The 20,363-nt window shown below is 42.8% G+C and overlaps 1 protein-coding gene across 1 annotated transcript in view; it reads right to left on the minus strand.

The window, feature by feature from the left end:
- ERAP1 (endoplasmic reticulum aminopeptidase 1) overlaps positions 1–20,363 on the minus strand; it is a 152,406-nt gene that overhangs the window by 25,448 nt on the left and 106,595 nt on the right. Inside the window, 4 exon segments of the mRNA XM_030193409.1 lie at positions 3,063–3,224; positions 4,721–4,905; positions 13,690–13,846; positions 14,553–14,736. Of these exon segments, the coding sequence (XP_030049269.1) occupies positions 3,063–3,224; positions 4,721–4,905; positions 13,690–13,846; positions 14,553–14,736 (688 nt within the window).

The raw sequence follows: 20,363 nt of genomic DNA on the forward strand, positions 1-20,363 counted from the left end.
AGGTCCTACTATAAAACCAAAATAGGACCAGATCACAAAGACACGAAGAAAATATTCCAAATTGTACATAAACTTCTAGACACTTTCTCGGTCACCACAACCAAGTCTGACATCCCATCTGCAGACGAACTCGCCAACTACTTTAATGAAAAAATTGTAAAACTACGTAACAACCTTCCCCAAAGCACCACCGATTTTGAAAACTTTGTTACTGGCCTAGACCCAACCTCAGGAGAATAACCAGCAAACCGAGTCTGGTCAGAATTCGCTCTCCTCAGTACCGATTCAATTACCAGTGCGGTCAATAGAGCCTCCAATACTCACTGCAAATTGGACACCTGTCCCAGCTACCTATTCAAATTTGCCCATGATTCCTTCACAGCAGATCTCACTTCCTACTTGAACTTCATGCTCCAACAAGGTCTCTTCCCCAAGGAAAAGAGCAACATCCTGCTCACCCCAATACCAAAAGATACAAAGAAAAAAACTAATGATCTCACCAACTACCATCCTGTAGCATCTATTTCTCTAGTAGTTGTTGATGGAAAGTATGGTAACCAAACAGCTTACCGATTACATATACAAATTCTCTATACTACATGAATCACAATCGGGATTTCACCCCCGCCATAGCACCAAAACAGTGTTAACCACCCTTCTGGCTAGATTCAGGCAGGAAACAGCAATTGGCAGCAACAACGTACTTCTTCTCCAATTCGATTTGTCTAGTACATTCGACATGGTTATCATAACATATTACTAAGACTCCTGGATTACTTCGGGATTAGTGGAAATGTATTCAATTGGATCAAGGGTTTCCTAACCACCAGAACTTATCAAGTGAAATCAAATTCAAATTTATCATCCCCGTGGAAAGCAGACTGTGGAGTACCTCATGGTTCACCATTATCACCAACCCTTTTCAACCTAATGATGACTCCACAAGCCGAGGCCGTATCCACTCAAGGCCTCCACCCTTTCATCTATGCTGATGACGTTACAATTATCATCCCCGTCAAGCATGATCTGTCAGAAATTACCAACAAAATTAACCTCGGCTTACATACCATGAACTCATGGGCAAATACATTCCTGCTCAAACTCAATGCAGAAAAAACACACTGCCTCATCCTCTCATCCCGCTACAATTACAGCGCTGCGTAACCCTTGTAGCGCTCTAGAAATGTTAAGTAGTAGTAGTAGTACAATTCAAACATTCCCATGAACCTAATCACCCCAGAATATACTCTCCCTATTTCAGATAATTTGAAAATCCTTGGTGTCACAACTGACAGGAACCTTACATTTGAGAGCCAAATTAACTCTACAATTAAGAAAATGTGCCACTCAATGTGGAAACTTAAACGAGTGAAACCGTTCTTTCCGAGGGCAATATTCTGTAATTTGGTTCAATCGATGGTCCTAAGCCATGCCGACTACTGCAACAGAATCTATGTCGGATGCAAAGAAAACCTTATTAAAAAAACTCCAGACCGCTCAAAACACGGCAGCCAGGCTTGTATTTGGAAGACCGCAATTCGATAGTGCCAAACCTCTTCGTGAAAAATTACACTGACTACCAACCAAAGAGCGTATTACTTTTAAAATCTGTACCTTGGTCCATAAAATTATATATGGTGATACACCAGGATATATGTCTAACCTCATAGACCTGCCAACTAGAAACTCAATCAGATCATCACGTTCTTATTTAAATCTCCGCTACCCTAATTGCAAAGGTCTCAAGTACAAATCAATTCATGGATCCAGCTTCTCATTTATAGGTACAAGACTCTGGAATGTACTCCCAAAAACCACGAGGACTACGTACGACCACCTCAACTTCCGGAAATTATTAAAGATCTACCTGTTCGGAAGAGCATATCCTACTGACCCAACTTAATTACCTAAATCCAGCAACACAAAGATATCCAAACTTGTATTGAACTTTATGATTGTTATTTAACTTCCCGCTTTATGATTCCCTGATGTGTCTGTTCATATCTATTTCATTGTAAATAACTTCACTCTATATTTGTTTCTTCACCGTAGGTGGCTATCGCCTCACCGCACTATGTAAGCCACATTGAGCCTGCAAATAGGTGGGAAAATGTGGGGTACAAATGTAACAAATAAATAAATAAAACACAAACCACCAGGATTCTTAGTCAGTCCAAGACATCAGAGATAATAAACTAATGTGTTTATTATCACAGAAATAGAACAGTGAATGATATAAAACAGGCGGAAAAAAAAACAAGCAATAACAGGTAACTGAATAAGGATCAATATTAAAACTATCTAAATACTTTGTCACTACCTGGGTAGCACCTGGGGAGTTTCAGGAAAATAGCTGCTCACAGTTCTTGAACAGGGCCTCAGGGCAGAGATGTTTTACCCTTTGCACTCCCTATCTGAGACTGGGGAAAATCCATTACCTTCTGACTGGATTAGAACTCCAGGGCCAATCAGAGCCCAGAGCGCCAATTTTGAAATTGTTTGTTGCACTACGGGAGGCTGGGGGCAGTCAATGATTATAAATTGTCACACAGAATAGGCTGACCATTTAAAGGACAGCAATAGCCTAAGTGACTGTATGAGACGTCCCCTTATACAAGATAGCAGCTTGGAGCATTATTTGTTCCACCAATTGCTGGTTGTGTATGATTCATAAGATATAGGTGGTACATTGCCATAACAAATTTCTTTTTTGAGTATCCTAGAAATAAGCAGTGGATTTTCCACAAGTTCTTCTTAATAATGGCTTATGGACTTTTTTTTTAGGAAGTTACCCAAACCTTTTTTGAAACGCCGCTAACTGCTTTTACCACATTCTCTGGCAATGAATTCCAGAGTTTGATTACATGTTGAGTGAAGAAAAACTTTCTCTGATTTGTTATAAATTTACTACTTTGTAGCTTCAATGCGTGCCCCCTAGTCCTAGTATATTTGGAAAGAGTAAACATGCGCTTCATATCTACCTGTTCCACTTCACTCATTATTTTATAGACCATCTATTTCACTCACACCATACCCTCAAAAGACAGAAGTAAATCACTCACCACTGAAGTTTATCTTTATTTCTCGTTAAAGTTAAAGCAGCTCCCATTTGGTATTTCTCAGTGATTAACAATGTTGTTGAGTATTTCTTAAAGAGAAAGTCCCAGCCATCCATTGTCTGAGCTCCAACTGCATATACTGCAAATGCAACATCACTTGGTAATCTGCAAGTGTGAATATGAAATTATGGTCTATAACACATTGCCAATTTCAGACAACAGAATTTCTAAATAAAACTGTTATAATGGTGTATCTATTTCTTCAAAGGCAAACTGACTGAAGAACCATGTGAATGTATCCATCTTATAAGGAGTATTCTTTGACTATATACCTTTATATACCAAACTGGATAAATATTCCTATGTTTAAGAGATTATTTATAAAACAGTTATGAATTTTAATTTCCAGCTGGAATTCTTTCAACAAGCTAGCCTACAGTGTTGTAAAGATCAGAACACCCCCTAACTCAGAGTGAGGCTGGATAGCATTTTCCCAGTATCCTCTAGATTTAAGACTGAAATATTCTGCCATATCATTAGTCAGAGAACTACATAACACAGCTCATGGAGAACTTCAGTCTTGGCTGAGAGCACAAAGAAGCAGATCTGTATCACAGAGGAAGGGGATGGGATTTGATATACTGCCTTTCTGTGGACACAATCAAAGTGGTTCACATATTATATACAGGTAACTTATTTTGTACCTGGAGCAATGGAGGGTTAAGTGACGTGCCCAGAGTTGCAAGGAGCTGCAGAGGGGAATCGAACCCTGTTCCCCTGGTTCACAACCCACTGTACTAACCATTAGGCTACTCCTCCACTCCAGATCTGTACCATAAGCTCTATCCCAGCTCTGTACAGCCTAATTACATTACACTATACTTCAAATGGACCTTTATTCCAACTTAATTCAATTATGAATCGAGATCCCAAACAAAGTACTTTTCCTAATCAACCAAGCATTCTGTGATACCGTGAGCAAGGTGGACTCAGGGCCCGGATAAAGTGACACCATGCAGCAGGTTAGAGTAAATGAAATTAACATTTATTAAAGGTGCTAGGAAAAGGAGTTCCACTGAGTTTACAGGGGAAGGAGAAATCCAATGCAAAACTGGTCTTTGAACATAATGTCCTCCGTGGCATGCTCCTGCAGGACCACTACATGCACTACAGTCACTTGGTAAAGTGCTTCCTCTTGACTCTGGGCTGGCTTCCCAGAGTTATCAGTACAGTTCTTAATATCTCACCAACCAGTCTCAGACTGGTTCCAACATCAACTCTGGGCTGGCTTCCCAGAGTTATCAGTACTTAATATTTTTCCAGCAAGCCTCAGGCTGGATCCAACATGCAAAGTTATAAGTTAAACTTGGCCTACCTGGCTGTTATGGTTCCAGTTCACAGGTATGTGGTGAAGGTGTATGCAGTAGGCCTTTGCTCCTTCCCTCTGGGTCATCCCTGGCCTAGCTATGGCCTGACTCCTGAGCTTTATGCTTCCTAGCTCCTCTTAATGCGGCCCTGTGAGGAACTATCCAGCAGGGGGAGTGGTAGCGCCCTATAGATTCCCTCACATATTGCTCATCTACAGTATCTGACTGTGCTTATCAAGCACCAAGTAAATCCAAAACAATCTACAGTACAGAGTAATAAATTCAATAGCATACCGCAGAGTTCCATTGGACTCCATCCAGCTACTAAAATATTTTTCAGCTTTGTCTACACATGGCTGGTATTTCCGTACACAAGCAAAAAGGAGTAAGGAGCTGCGGAGCATTCTTTCAGACACTGTCCCATCATCGTTCCAAGACTGTTGGTCAATTAGATTCTTAAACAGATTGACTATGTAGCTCTGCAATTATTGTATGAAATTCAAAACAAAATATGCAGGTTATCATCCATTACATAGTATTACCCTACACAGCTTCAAGGAGAAATTAGATCTTACCTGCTAATTTGCTTTCCTTTAGTTCCTCCGGACCGGACCAGGATTGGACTGATGGGTTGTGCTCGCCTTCCAGAAGGTGGAGACTGAGAAAAAAACTGTGACTCTAGAGAGCCAATAAGAGCCCTGGCCATGTGACCCTAGCCTCAGTATTTGACTAACAAAGCAGGAAAGAAAGAAAGAAAGAAAGACCACCCTTCTGTGCCGTATGGAATCAAAGCAGCCACAAAATACTCGGCAATGCCGAGTAATAGAGCTCACCAGCAACTCTCACCAGAGAAGTGGTATGGCCCACTCGCATTAGAGCTCACCAGCAACTCTCACCAGAGAAGTGGTATGGCTCACTTAAAGTTTTATATATATATATATATATATATATATACAGTGGGGGAAATAAGTATTTGATCCCTTGCTGATTTTGCAAGTTTGCCCACTGACAAAGACATGAGCAGCCCATAATTGAAGGGTAGGTTATTGGTAACAGTGAGAGATAGCACATCACAAATTAAATCCGGAAAATCACATTGTGGAAAGTATATGAATTTATTTGCATTCTGCAGAGGGAAATAAGTATTTGATCCCTCTGGCAAACAAGACCTAATACTTGGTGGCAAAACCCTTGTTGGCAAGCACAGCGGTCAGACGTCTTCTGTAGTTGATGATGAGGTTTGCACACATGTCAGGAGGAATTTTGGTCCACTCCTCTTTGCAGATCATCTCTAAATCATTAAGAGTTCTGGGCTGTCGCTTGGCAACTCGCAGCTTCAGCTCCCTCCATAAGTTTTCAATGGGATTAAGGTCTGGTGACTGGCTAGGCCACTCCATGACCCTAATGTGCTTCTTCCTGAGCCACTCCTTTGTTGCCTTGGCTGTATGTTTTGGGTCATTGTCGTGCTGGAAGACCCAGCCACGACCCATTTTTAAGGCCCTGGCGGAGGGAAGGAGGTTGTCACTCAGAATTGTACGGTACATGGCCCCATCCATTCTCCCATTGATGCGGTGAAGTAGTCCTGTGCCCTTAGCAGAGAAACACCCCCAAAACATAACATTTCCACCTCCATGCTTGACAGTGGGGACGGTGTTCTTTGGGTCATAGGCAGCATTTCTCTTCCTCCAAACACGGCGAGTTGAGTTCATGCCAAAGAGCTCAATTTTTGTCTCATCTGACCACAGCACCTTCTCCCAATCACTCTCGGCATCATCCAGGTGTTCACTGGCAAACTTCAGACGGGCCGTCACATGTGCCTTCCGGAGCAGGGGGACCTTGCGGGCACTGCAGGATTGCAATCCGTTATGTCGTAATGTGTTACCAATGGTTTTCGTGGTGACAGTGGTCCCAGCTGCCTTGAGATCATTGACAAGTGCCCCCCTTGTAGTTGTAGGCTGATTTCTAACCTTCCTCATGATCAAGGATACCCCACGAGGTGAGATTTTGCGTGGAGCCCCAGATCTTTGTCGATTGACAGTCATTTTGTACTTCTTCCATTTTCTTACTATGGCACCAACAGTTGTCTCCTTCTCGCCCAGCGTCTTACTGATGGTTTTGTAGCCCATTCCAGCCTTGTGCAGGTGTATGATCTTGTCCCTGACATCCTTAGACAGCTCCTTGCTCTTGGCCATTTTGTAGAGGTTAGAGTCTGACTGATTCACTGAGTCTGTGGACAGGTGTCTTTCATACAGGTGACCATTGCCGACAGCTGTCTGTCATGCAGGTAACGAGTTGATTTGGAGCATCTACCTGGTCTGTAGGGGCCAGATCTCTTACTGGTTGGTGGGGGATCAAATACTTATTTCCCTCTGCAGAATGCAAATAAATTCATATACTTTCCACAATGTGATTTTCCGGATTTAATTTGTGATGTGCTATCTCTCACTGTTACCAATAACCTACCCTTCAATTATGGGCTGCTCATGTCTTTGTCAGTGGGCAAACTTACAAAATCAGCAAGGGATCAAATACTTATTTCCCCCACTGTATATATATATATATATATATATATATATATATATATACCAGCAACTGAGCTCACCAGCAACTATCACCAGAGAAGAGGTATGGCCACTTAAAGTTTTATATATATATTAGCATCTGGTTTTGTTTTGTTTTTAATTATTCCGTGAATGGCACAGGTACAAATTCACTTCAAACGTAAGAAAAAAAGAAAATCTGAAAAGTTGGCGGAACTTGGGAGGGGCCTGGTCCAGTCCGGAGGGACTAAAGGAAAGCAAATCAGCAGGTAAGATCTAATTTCTACTTCCTTAGCGTCCTTCCGGACCGGACCAGAATTGGACTGATGGGAAGTACCAAAGCAGTAATCTTAAGGGAGGGACCCTATGAAACCCACCAAGAATAAGCAAGTTGCATAGACCGCCTCCTGGCGACAATGAATGTGTAGACTGCCTCAATCTGAAAAAGAATGAAGCTAAGCCCATATTGCCACCTGACAAATGTGCACTAACAGCACCAAAAATTGCTCTGCCAAGGGAAAAAAAAACCCTTCTCAAGATGTGGCATATGTTGTAACCCTCTCTGGAACTGCTCTCCCAGTGAGAAGACAAATAGAAGTTGTCATTTCCTTAATCCTTCGAGATCTAGTGAGTCAGAAACAACCAAACCCCTACTCCGACTGGCTAGAAGGACAAAAGGAGGATCCGATCGTGAAAAAATGTTGAAGAGCTGCCAAATAGCGTGTAACAGGTGTCTTAATATGTAAGAGTTCTCTTAATATGTAAAGTATTTAAGTTCCTGTGAGGTCAATAAGAAAAAAGGTGATTGGGAAAGCTGAAAAAGTGAAACTACGGTAGGCAGAAAAGAAGTACCCAAGTAGAAGTACTCCCTACATAGACTTACTTGCTCCTTGGAAAATAATTCCAAAAAGAAAAAACGGAAAACAGAGACCTGCACGAAAGAAACTTGCAGCTCCGACTATCGGAGCTGAAGCCATGGCTACTAAAAACAGTGTCTTAGGAGAGAAAAAACCTGAAAGGAAACAAGAAGAAAACAGCCCAAAAGGAGGACCTATCAGAGCTGAAAGAATAAGATTGCGATTTTAAGATGATTTCGGCCTGTCGGGCGAAGGAGAGTAACTCCCTTGAAGAAAACGAGAGACCTCCAACAAAGACGGGGCAAAAAATTACCCCTTCTGTGGCTTCAGAAACAGGAAAGAGCTGCAACCTGCAGGAGAAGAAAAAAAAGATAGAAACCCTTTATCCAAAACCAACAAAAAATACACTAAGAGCAAATATAAGTGAGAGACGAAGCTCGACGATGCCACCACATCAGAGAAAGAATTACTGAAGAGGAAAATGCTCCATTATCTAATGAAGTCCATAAAAGAGCCAAACCATAAGACAAAATAAAGCCTGGTGTGGATGAAAAGCCGAACTTTTTTTTTTTTTTTTTTTAACATGAGATGACACAAGAGAGTCAACGGAGGAAATGCGGACAGAAGACCGAAACACCACTGCTGTACGATGGAGTCTATCCCTACCGTGTCGAGACTATTGCTCGACGGAAGAAGCAAGAAAAAAGCTTGTGAGACCGAAGGCAAAAAGATGTAGCCCTGAAGTGTCATAGTGAGCTACTATCAGATGAAATGCTGAAAAAAGGTGAGAGTCCAATCCCCTGAATGTAGGGTGAGACAACTGAGGAAAAAATCGTTGTAAAGTTTGCACTGCCGCCACATGGTCGGCAGAAATGGCAGTGCCGCGAATGTCTACCCATGCCCAGAGACTCACCGTCTGCAAACTTAAGAGTAGACTCCTAGTTCCTCCCATGCCCAGAGACTCACCGTCTGCAAACTCAAGAGTAGACTCCTAGTTCCTCCTTGGCGGGTGACATAAGCCATTGCCATGGCAAAGTCCGACAGAAATCTCTCCGTCTTGTTTGGCACTAGGGGGACAAAATTCCTCCAAAGGTAGACAAATTGCTCTGGTCCCCAAGAAAAAGATGAACCAAGATGCTCCCAGAAAAGACCAAAGACTCTGCGCCAACCTGGCTAAACAAGGAGCCCCCCCAGCCGTGGAGACTGACGTTGGCCATTAAAAGCTATCAACTGTGTAACCTGCAGAGACATCCGCGCAGCGAGATACTCCATCCGGAACCAGTAGCCCAGACTACTGCCCTTGAGAGAATGAAGAGGCAACCTCAGCTGAAGGGATTCCCTCCGAGAGTACCACTCAGATAATAGAGGAAATTAGAGAGATCTAATGAAAGGTCTGGTCGAGGGAACTAGCTGTATAGTAGCTGGCATGGAGTCGAGGATGAGAAGAGAATCTTGAGCATAAAGAGCGCTACCGATTCTATCCAAAAGGACTATCTGGATAAAAGAGAAAGGTGAAGAGACCTACAGAGAAGCCGGACTCAGGAACCTAGCTCCATAGTAGCTGCTATGGAGCTAAGGACATGAAGATAAAATTGAACACAAAGAACACGTAAAGGGTAGATCGCTACTTGAGAACTCCATCCTGGGGAAGAAAAGAAAAAACCACGAGCTTGCGCCATGGCGCCGGTAACCCCCAAAATAGTGTAGAGACTGCGAAGGAAGCAGACGACTCTTGACCACCATTACTCTGTCAATAAGATGTTTTTTTTTTTTTTAATTAGCTAGATGTCTAGCCAGGAGAGAACAAGAATATCCTCTTTTCTGAGAGCCAGCATAAGTATGGTGAAGATAGAAGGGGCTTGTGGAGACCAAACATAAGAGGCCGAAATGTCAGATGGTACCCCAGAGTCGCAAACCAAAAGAACTCGTAGAGACTGATCCTGATAGGAATATGCAGACAAGCTTCTGCCAAAAAGTGTGCTGTACGAAGCGCCACTATGACGGATCGAAGGTGCTTGTGATAAAAACATGAGAGTTTGAGAGCGCGCTTGACTGCCTTGAGATACCAAATAGGATGAAGGGGGGAAAAAAAGACCTTCTTGGGAACTAGAAAGTAAAATTGCACTCCGAAAAATACAGCGAGGAAATGACCGAAGGTCCAAGAGCCTTCGTAGAGTGTCCCCTACCTCAGCTGCATTGCCAAGAGAGCGATAGGGAGACTGTAGAAAGACAACTGAGAGAAGCTTGGTGAAGTGAAAAGCATAACCATCTTGAATGAGCTGCAAGAATCCCTGGACAGAGGTAACATGACCGTAACTCAACTGTAGAAAGTGAAAACAGAAATCCTGAGCTATCAAATCTCCCATGCAACACTCCTGAGCTACCAACGCTCTCGTGCAACACTAGGTTCTTGGGCCAGTGCCCAGATATGATCAGAAAAAACTGATGTGTACAAAGGCTGCCAGGTAACTAAAATTTCATCACATAAAGCTAAAAGGGTGAGAACAACAGCAGAGATAAATATACACACATAGAACATATCTCATACCGGAGAAAAAAGGTATAGCATTTGCTGATGCAGAGCTAGCTATAGTCCCAGATGAATTGACAGCCACTGTAGATGGCCAAAATATCCTTCAGGCACGTATGATATCTGAAGAAATAATGTCTGAAAGTGAAATACACACCATGCAGAAAAACGCCTGAAGATGCTGCCCCTGCAAGAAAACCACCAGAGGCTTTGTTAAAGAGACTAAACTTGAGAGTGCTAGAACTGAAGTTACCTGAGTTAACATACCTGGGGATTATTATTATTTATTTATTTATTTATTCAATTAATTAGTTTTCACTGCCGATGCTGCAGTGAACACAATACGTGACTGTAACCATGCTTGAGAAAGGAAACTCTGGGTATACATAATTTGAAATCACGGTATTTGTAAAAACTGAAAGTACAACCGTGTAGAATGTACATACCCTCAAGGGAAATAATGAATTAGAAATATGAGACAGCCCCAACACTGGGAACCCACAGACCAAGATTACCCCAAATTACAGAGCCACCAGCCTGAAACAATTTGTGCAAATTGTGTGGACAAAGGCGCAAGCAAGCCAGCCTTCCATGTAAAAACATACATTGCATACAATAGGAGCACAGTGGGCTAATCCTGGGCGAAAAAGGATAAAGGTCCTTTAAATGAAGAAAAGGGTGGATGACTCCCCTGAAACTTCCTGAATATGTGGAGAACAGACCAGGGAAAAAATTCCAGTCTCCTGAGATTCGCCAGACTGCACTGCCTCCGTTTCCCTCTGCACAGTAGAAGAAAAGAAAACAGAAAACTGCTGCGTCGGAGAAGCTGCAGCTGCAGGAACAAAATGGCGGCCTTCCGCGCCAAAATTAAAGAATGAGGGAGGTTCGAAGAAATAACGGATGGCAGTGAAACAGACGCGACGGACCAGGCAAAACAAAGAAACATGAAAATGCTGACGCCGCCTGAAGAGCCCCCGAAGAAACGCGTAACTCTGCAAGAACAGTTACACTCCAGCACTGAGAAAACATGCGCTAGCCTCCCCTGCATGGCGGAGCTGTGCCCGGCCGAGGAACCACGCTGCGCGCCTTTTTTTTTTATAAAGAAGCCGCCGCCCGCTGCCCAAAACGCGAAGAAACGGAGAAAAGAATTCTGAGAAAGAAAAATGGCACGTTAAAGCCCCAAACAGTATTATTTTCTTAAGTTTCTTTTTTTTTTTCACAGCTGAGCTAGAAAAAGAAAAGTGCTGATGAGTAATAGAATAGCACAGAGCTGCCTGCTCGTTAGCAGTCTGGGGATTTTTTTTTTTAAACAGCTGAGCTTGCTCGTTAAAATTCTGGGGAAAGAAAAAATATTTGTACTTGTAACTTCCTAGAGTGGCTGCCTCTCCCAAAGGCAATACAACTTTCAACTGAAAGTGTAGCCCTCCCCACTAAGTAAGGAAGATGGGGAGGAAGTGGGGGAGGGACTCGGGGCACCCAAGTATAACACCCCAGAGGCTGGAAAAGAAAGAAAAGAAATCCCTAGCTGCCAAGCCTCTAACAGAGATTCCCCAGGCACAGAAAAAGAAGCATTATTGTTCTTATTATTAACCTCTAAAAGAGAAAGAGAGAGAGAGAGACTAATGGGCTCACCTCCTGCCTGCTGGAGACTGAGAAAATACTGAGGCTAGGGTCACATGGCCAGGGCTCTTATTGGCTCTCTAGAGTCACAGTTTTTTTCTCAGTCTCCACCTGCTGGAAGGCGAGCACAACCCATCAGTCCAATCCTGGTCCAGTCCGGAGGGACACTAAGGAAGTTCATTTATTTTTGTTATACTTATTGTATTTGTTTGTGTAATGCATTTTCCCTAAATGTGTACAAAGTTAAAACCAAAACTTGTCACAATTTACATATGGAACACCATTTTACATACAACATGGAGACATATTTAAGTCCAGCAGTAAATAAGAAAAGGCTCTGCCAATGCACAGCATTTCTAAAATACCTGCGGAAGTACATGTGTGTTTGCCCACACATACAGCAGGAGCAGCCATTTTTAACGTAGAAACATAGAAATTGATGGCAGATAAAGGCCACATAGCCTATTCGGTTTGCCATCCATATGGTCTACTATTCCTTCCTCTCCCTTAGAAATCCTAAGTATTTGTCCCAAGCTTTCTTGAATTCAGATGCACTCTTCTTCTCCACCACTCCACCAGGAGGCTGTTCCATGCAACCACCACCCTTTCCATAAAGAAATATTTCCTTAGATTATGCCTGAGTCTGTCCCCTTTCATTTTCACTCCTTTCCCCTTCATTTCAGAGATTTCTTTCAGTCAGAAAAGACTCAACTCCCGTGCTTTTTACTGCACGACTTCTGACTTCACAAGGCAAGAATGATTCCTGGTTGTATCTGACCCACTGGTACAGTTACAGACTATGGGGCTCTTTCACTAAGCTGTAGTAAAAAGTGCCCTACACTAGCGGCGGCAGACGTTTTTGCCATGCACCAGGGCCCCTTTTACCGCAGCAGGTAAAAAGGCCAAAAAAAGAAATGGCCGTGCATGAAGCTTACACTTGCTGTGCGGCCAATTCATGGGCAGAGCACTTACCGTCACCCACTGAGGTGGCAATAAGGGCTCCCACACTAATCCAGAGGTAAATATTTTTTAAATATTTTCACTAGCACTGGAAATGGCTTGCGCTGGGGGTGAAACTAGCGCCGGCACCCACACTGGGCCGGTGGTAGTTCCAGGTTGCCACGTGGCAACCCTTTAGTAAAAGGGCCCCTATGGCACTGGCTGACCTGCAACTGTGCTATTTTAAAATTTTGCTCTACAACAAAATGCCAGCTGACTTGAGGCTGGAGCCATTTTGTTGTATGGAAAATTTTCAAAATGGCGCTCTCTTTAGGTCAGCTGGCTCCACTGTGTTTTACTGTACTGGTGAGTCAACAGTAAATGAGAATACTCCTGCCTCATGAAAATGGAAGGTGTGAGAGGAGGGAGAAAGCTCTGGAGCCTCATAGAGGCCAGACCTAATTTTTGGGCATGTTTTGCTCAGGCAAAGGGAGGAGGGGGATCCAACTGTTTGTCTGTCCATCCATGCACACAGTTTTGTGCTTGCAAATCCATGATAGCATCATTTTTAGTGTGCCACTGGAGATCCAGCCCCTGCTCTCCTCCTCCTGTTTTTGTTTAGACATGTGCAAACAACCTATGAATACAGATGGACAGCTTCTCAAAATCAAGCATTATCACCTGCTGAAGAACACACATATAGAAGGAACAGATTTTTAAAACTAATGCTGTTTTCAGTAATGTTTGCAAATCTGTTGATATACAATTGTACAGTACCTTCAGTTGGTTCTCTACATCTTCCATATCTCTCTTCTCCATCAGCTTGTAAAGCAGAACCAGTTCACTCATTCCTTGGAATACTGGCATGATTTTGGCTTCATGTTTCAGATACAGTGTTAAATCCAAAGCTTTGTCAATTGGTAGTTTTCCAATACTGTTATAAAAAAAAAGTTACAACTAGTAAGGGTGGAATCACTGTTAATTTAAACAAATGGGACTACACATTAAACAACTGTTTTTCCACCATATATAACAAATGTTCACTACAAAGTACAGCATTCTTGACAAACGGTTCCCATGGAGCTAACTTGTGTGAAACTGTTCTTGGTAGAAATTTAATTACAAACATTTTGACTACCTGTAAATAGTGTTCTCTGATGACAACAGTGAAATATGTGACAGAAATGCATTATGCCACTCGGTTATACTTTAGCTCAGATAACTACTTCACAAAGGCATTTCCCCTTGATTAAATAATTTGGAATATCAGCCCTGCAGACACTGGATCAGAATCCCACCCAACAATGGGCCCCCTGCTCCCAGTTCTTGAGTCTTGTCTTTGCCTTTCATTCCTCAAAGGGAAGAACCTGTGGTAACATCTGGGGGTTGCTGGATGCGACACAAAAAGGCTCAATTGTGCTAACGAAACTTTCAAGGGAAGAGGGAGAGAGGTCATGAAATGCTCAGAGTTGAGGAGGAAGATGCCCCCTCTCAGAAACTACTAATGAATCTTCTTGCCTGGGGGACTCATAGTTGCTAACATGGTTCTTCACCTGAAAAAGATACTCTATTCCATTCTAAATGAAGGCAAAAAAAAAAACCCTCAATGTTCTAGACCAAATTCACAGAGCACATCTTACCTTACCAGTTGAAATGCATTGCTAATAAGACTAGCTCGGTCATTGCTGCTAATTGCAGTGTGGTTTTCCTTTAAGAGAGTAATCAAAGCATTCCAACCATCTCCTTCATAGTGCACAATGTAATAACCATTCATCCCCACGTTGAACTTAATCCACTCCACATCTTCCTGAAGAGTGATAACATCTACAAAACATATATTCAGTGCATGAGCCACTATTCCTTAGCCCAAACTTTTTCATCTTGTGACACACTTGTCAAGGCACAAAAACTGTCAAAGCACACCATCAGTTTAAGGATATATAGTTTATCATTTAACAAACAAGTACTAAGATTGTGTTTAATTGTGTTATCTTTATAGTTGAATATTTTTATTGAAGACATGTTTGCAAAAAAGCAACAATACACTTCAAAGATAATGAAATTAGCCACAATCCCCCAGATTCTGTACAGCGTGCCTCGAGATACGTGCCAAAATACAGGTGTATTCTATAACAACGTGAATTAATTAGCTTAAATTAGCTTTACAAGCAATAAACACTGATAGCAGAACTCAAGCAATAATGAGCATGAGCATTAATTGGCAATAATTAGCATGCACAAGTCACTATTCTCTAAAGAACTACACCTAAATTCTAATATGTGCAGTTCAAAAGGGGCATGGCTATGGGTGGGGAAATGGGTGTTCCCAAATTTACACGCGTTGTTATAGAATATGGTGCTGTGCGTGTAATCTATGTGCAGGGATTTATGCCACATTTTCGTTGATGTAAATAGAGGTGCATAATTTTAGGCGCTAGGATATTAACTAAGCATATTCTATGTACCGTGCATAAATCTAGGTACCACTTATAGAATATGCTTAGGCAGAAATGTTTACCATGTGGATTTTTTATGCGCCTTATATAGAATCTGGCTCAATATGCATTCACAAACAACAGTGTTAAAGCAAACACCTCTGCCCTCCCCTCCCCCTACACACACACACACACACAGTACTAGTGGTTACATCGCTTCCCTGCATCTGATTTGTAGATTTGTAGGCCTAAATTCCTTTAGACTCCAACCAAGCACACATTTATAGAACTACCCTCGTAATGACAAAGTAATGAGTTCATACCAAATGGACACAATCTGAATGTCACACCATTTTCACCATGTAGTAATCTGGTTAAAATTTGGGAAGAGAACTAGCAAGCTGTCACAGAACACACATATCAAACCCAAGGACTCACTTTAACTGAGCCGATTAGCAATATATGGCCAAGCTAAAGTAGATTTAGTATGAAGGTTCCATTAATTTCCTCATGGTATCTGGATACACAAACTGGGGAATTTAGCCTGTCTGTTTTTCCCTCACCTTTTTTCCTGTAGCAGTCAGTGACAATGGCAGCAGCGATTCAGACAGCCTGCTCACGCCAACTCTAGCCGTCTCTCTCTGATGCTTTCTGCCTATGCGATAGAAGAAAGTTACGAATCGGGGGTTGGCACTAGCAGGCTCTCTGAATCGCTGCCCGCTGACACCGACCACAGCATGGGACAGGAGTGACAGAAAACTCCCACAGCACACCTGGGGAGCAGCTGCGGCACACCAGTTGAAAAACGCTGCTTAACATTCAAATATCCCACAGAAAGGACTATAACTTAGTACATAAAGTAACATTTAAAGATGGCCACTTCTTCTGGGGCATGGATGACCATTAATTGTGACAAAGGAAGAAAAAGGAGTGTATCTAATATCATCTTGAGTATCGAGTTCAATTCTGGGCGCTATATCTCAAAAAAGATATAGCAGAATTAGAAAAGGTTCAAAGAAGAGTGACTGAAATGATAAAGGGGATAGAATGCCTCCCATATGAGGAAAGGCTAAAGAGGTTAGGATTCTTCAGCTTGGAAAAGAGACGGCTTGAGGGGATATATGACTGAGGTCTACAAAATCCCGAGTGGCATAGAACGGATAGAAGTGAATTGATTTTTCACTCTTTCAAAAAGTACAAAGACTAGGGAACACTCAATGAAATTATATGAAAATACTTTAAAGACAAATAGGAGGAAATATTTTTTCATTTAAAGAATAGTTAAACTCTGGAACTCATTGACGGAGGATGTGGTACTCTACCTTCTATCTGGGTTTAAAAAAGGTTTGGACAAGTGCCTGGACAAAAAGTCCTTAGTTTGTTGTTGAGATGGATGTGGGGGGGGGGGGGGGGGGAAGCCACTACTTGCCCCAGGATTGGTATCATGGAATGGTGCTACTATTTTGGATTCTGTCAAGTACTTGTGACCTGGATTGGCCACTGTTTGAAGCAGGATACTGGGCTAGATGGACTACTGGTCTGACCCAGTATGGCTATTCTTATGTTCTTACAACCCTGGAAAGGATGAAAACATCAAATCGACACTCACAAAACCTAAAGAGTAGTTTCCCTCTAATTATACTTATTTAGAGGTCCCTTTTACTAAGCTGCATTAGGCACTAGCACGTGCCTAACACAGCAAAAGATGGACTACCAAGGGTGCGCTACAGAATTAGTTTCTGATTGTGCTCATGCTAACCACCTGCTAAATACAGAAAATCATATTCTTGGGGGGGGGGGGGGGGGGGAGTTTGAAGACGAATCATGCTCGTTTTTACTGATAGAAACATAGAAACATGATGGCAGATAAAGGCCATATGACCCATCCAGTCTGCCCATCCTCTGTAACCCCTAATTCTTCCTGTTCCTAAGCAATCCCACATGCTTATCCCATGCCTTTTTAAATTCTGAAACAGTCCTAGACTCCACCACATCCACCGGGAGGCCATTCCATGCCTCCACCACCCTCTCTGTAAAACAGTACTTCCTTAGGTTACTCCTAAACCTATTCCCTCTTAACTTTATCATATGTCCCCCTCATTCCAGAGCTCTCCTTCATTTGAAAAAGGCTCTCTTCCTGTACATAAATGCCCTTGAGATATTTAAACATCTCTATCATGTCTACTCTCTCCCTCCTCTCTTCCAGCGTATACATGTTGAGGTTCATAAGCCTGTTCCTATAATTTTTGCATTCAAGACCACTTACTAATTTTGTAGCCGCCCTCTGGACCGACTCCATCCTGTTTATAGCTTTCCGTAGATGCGGTCTCCAGAACTTCACGCAATACTCCAAATGGGGCCTCACCAGAGACTTATACAATAGCACTATCATCTCCTTTTTCCTGCTGGTCATGCCTCTCTTTATGCACCCAAGCATCCTTCTGGCTTTGACCATCGCTTTTTCTACCTGTTTGGAAGCTTTAAGGTCATCAGACACAATCACCCCCAAGTCCTGCTCTTCCTTTGTACACTGAAGCACTTCACCCCCTATACTGTACCGTTCCCTTGGATTTTTGCGACCCAAGTGCATGACCCTGCATTTTTTGGGATTGAACCTTAGTTGCCAAATATCGGTCCATTCCTCCAGCTTCGCTAGGTCCTTCCTCATGTCATTCACACCCTCCAGGGTGTCCACTCTGTTGCAGAGTTTAGTATCATCCGCAAAGAGACAAACCTTACCAGACAGCCCTTAAAAAGAGTCAGCCTTAGGACCGATCCCTGCGGTACTCCACTGACATCCTTTTTTTCAGAGCAAGCTCCATCTACCACTACCCTCTGTCTCCTACCATTCAACCAATTTTTAACCCAATCAGTTACTCTAGGTCCCATACCGAGGGCACTCAATTTATTTATGAGTCGCCTGTGCGGAACCGTGTCAAAGGCTTTGGTGAAATCCAAGTATACCACATCAAGTGCCCCTCCCACATCCAACTGTTTGGTCACCCAGTCGAAGAAGACAGTCAGATTCGTCTGACATGACCTGCCACTAGTGAAGCCATGCTGCCTTGGGTCCCGTATTCCATTTAGTTCAAGAAATCTCACAATCCTCCTCTTTAGAAGCGTTTCCATTAGCTTACTCACCACAGAGGTCAGACTGACAAGTCTGTAATTCCCAACCTCCTCCTTACTTCCACTCTTGTGCAAGGGAACCACATCCGCCCTTCTCCAGTCCACCGGGACCACTCCAGTTTCTAAGGAAGCATTGAAGAGGTCCGTCTCCGAGTTCCTTAAGCACCCTTGGGATCCCATCAGGCCCCATCGCTCTGTCTACTTTTAGTTTGGCAAGCTCCTCACGAACACAGTCCTCCGTAAACGGGTCTTGGTCTACCATACATCCACCCCCTTTAGCCTTTGTTTTCTGCAGCCCTACCCCCAGTCTTTCATTCGTGAACACAGAGCTAAAATAATTGTTAAGAAGTTCAGCTTTATCCTTATCATCTTCCACATATTTCTCTCCCTCAGCTTTGAGCCTCACAATGCTATTATGGCACTTCCTCTTGTCACTTATATATCTGAAAAAGTCTTATCCCCCAATTTTACCATATTAGCTATCTTTTCCTCTGTTTGCTGCTTCGCTTTCCTGATAGCTTTTCCAGCTTCTCTTCGCTTATTAAGGTATTCTCTCCTGTCTTCATCTTTCTGAGTCATCTTATAAAGTGCAAAGGCTAGCCTCCTTACTCTTATCTTTTCAGCTACTACATTCGAGTACCAGAGAGGCCTTCTTTTCCTCTTACTTTTATGTAATTTTCTAACATAAAGGTTAGTTGCCTTTAATATAGCTCCTTTCAGTCTTGTTCATTGCTGTTCTACATCCTTCAGCTGTTCCCATCCCACTAACTGTTCCTTGAGAAATTCCCCCATCTCGGCAAAGTTAGTTCCTTTGAAATCCAGGACCTTCAATCTTGAATTAGCCCTCTCTTCTGTTTTAATATTGAACCATACCATACGATGATCGCTAGATGCCAAATGGTCTGCCGCCTTGACGTCAGAAACGTACTCTCCAATCGTAAGCACCAGGTTCAGAACAGCTCCATCCCACGTCGGTTCCGTTACCCACTGCTGGAACAATTCTTCCTGTAGGGACTCTAAGATCTCTTTGCTTCTAGATGACCCCGCAGCTGAGACACCCCAATCAACATCAGGCATACTGAAGTCACCTAGCAGTAGTACTTCCCCTTTCCTAGCTATCTTGCGGATGTCTTCAATTAAGTCCCTGTCCATTTCTTCCGACTGTAAGGGTGGTCTGTATATCACTCCGATATAGATACATTTTCCTTTCCCTCTTTCCAGTTTAACCCACAGCGCTTCTTCCATACCCCACATGTCCTGTAGTTCTGTCACTTGGATATCATTCTTAGCATATAATGCCACACTTCCACCTTTTTTCCTAATCTGTCCTTCCTGAATAGATTATAGCCAGGTATAGCAACATCCTAGTCATGGTTCTCCGTGAACCACGTCTCCACGACCGCCACTAAATCCAAGTCCGCTTCCATCATTGTAGCCACAAGATCTAGAAGTTTGTTTCCCATACTATGGGCATTGGTATACAGGGCTCTCCAGATTATACTCTTTTTATTCTCTTCTATAGAGGCATTAGATGTCCTACCTTCCTTGGGGTTAATTATGGCTTCGTGGCCTTTTATACCCATCCCCATCAATTTTAGTTTAAAGCCCTCTTTAGTACTTTAGCCAGCCTTTTGCTGAAGACACTCCTTCCCTTCCTTGACAGATGGACACCATCACCGCTCAGTACCTCTTGGAAAATCATCCCATGGTCTACGAAACCAAAGCACTCTCATCGGCACCAACCACTCAGCCATGCATTTATCTCCAAGATGCGAGCTTCTCTCATTCGACCTTTACCTTCGACAGGGAGGATCGATGAGAGCACCGCCTGCACACCTAGATGCTTCACCCTCTGACACAAAGCCACAAAGTCTCAAATGATATGTT

Source organism: Microcaecilia unicolor, chromosome 2, assembly GCF_901765095.1.
Source record: "Microcaecilia unicolor chromosome 2, aMicUni1.1, whole genome shotgun sequence".
Taxonomy (NCBI): Eukaryota; Metazoa; Chordata; class Amphibia; order Gymnophiona; family Siphonopidae; genus Microcaecilia; species Microcaecilia unicolor.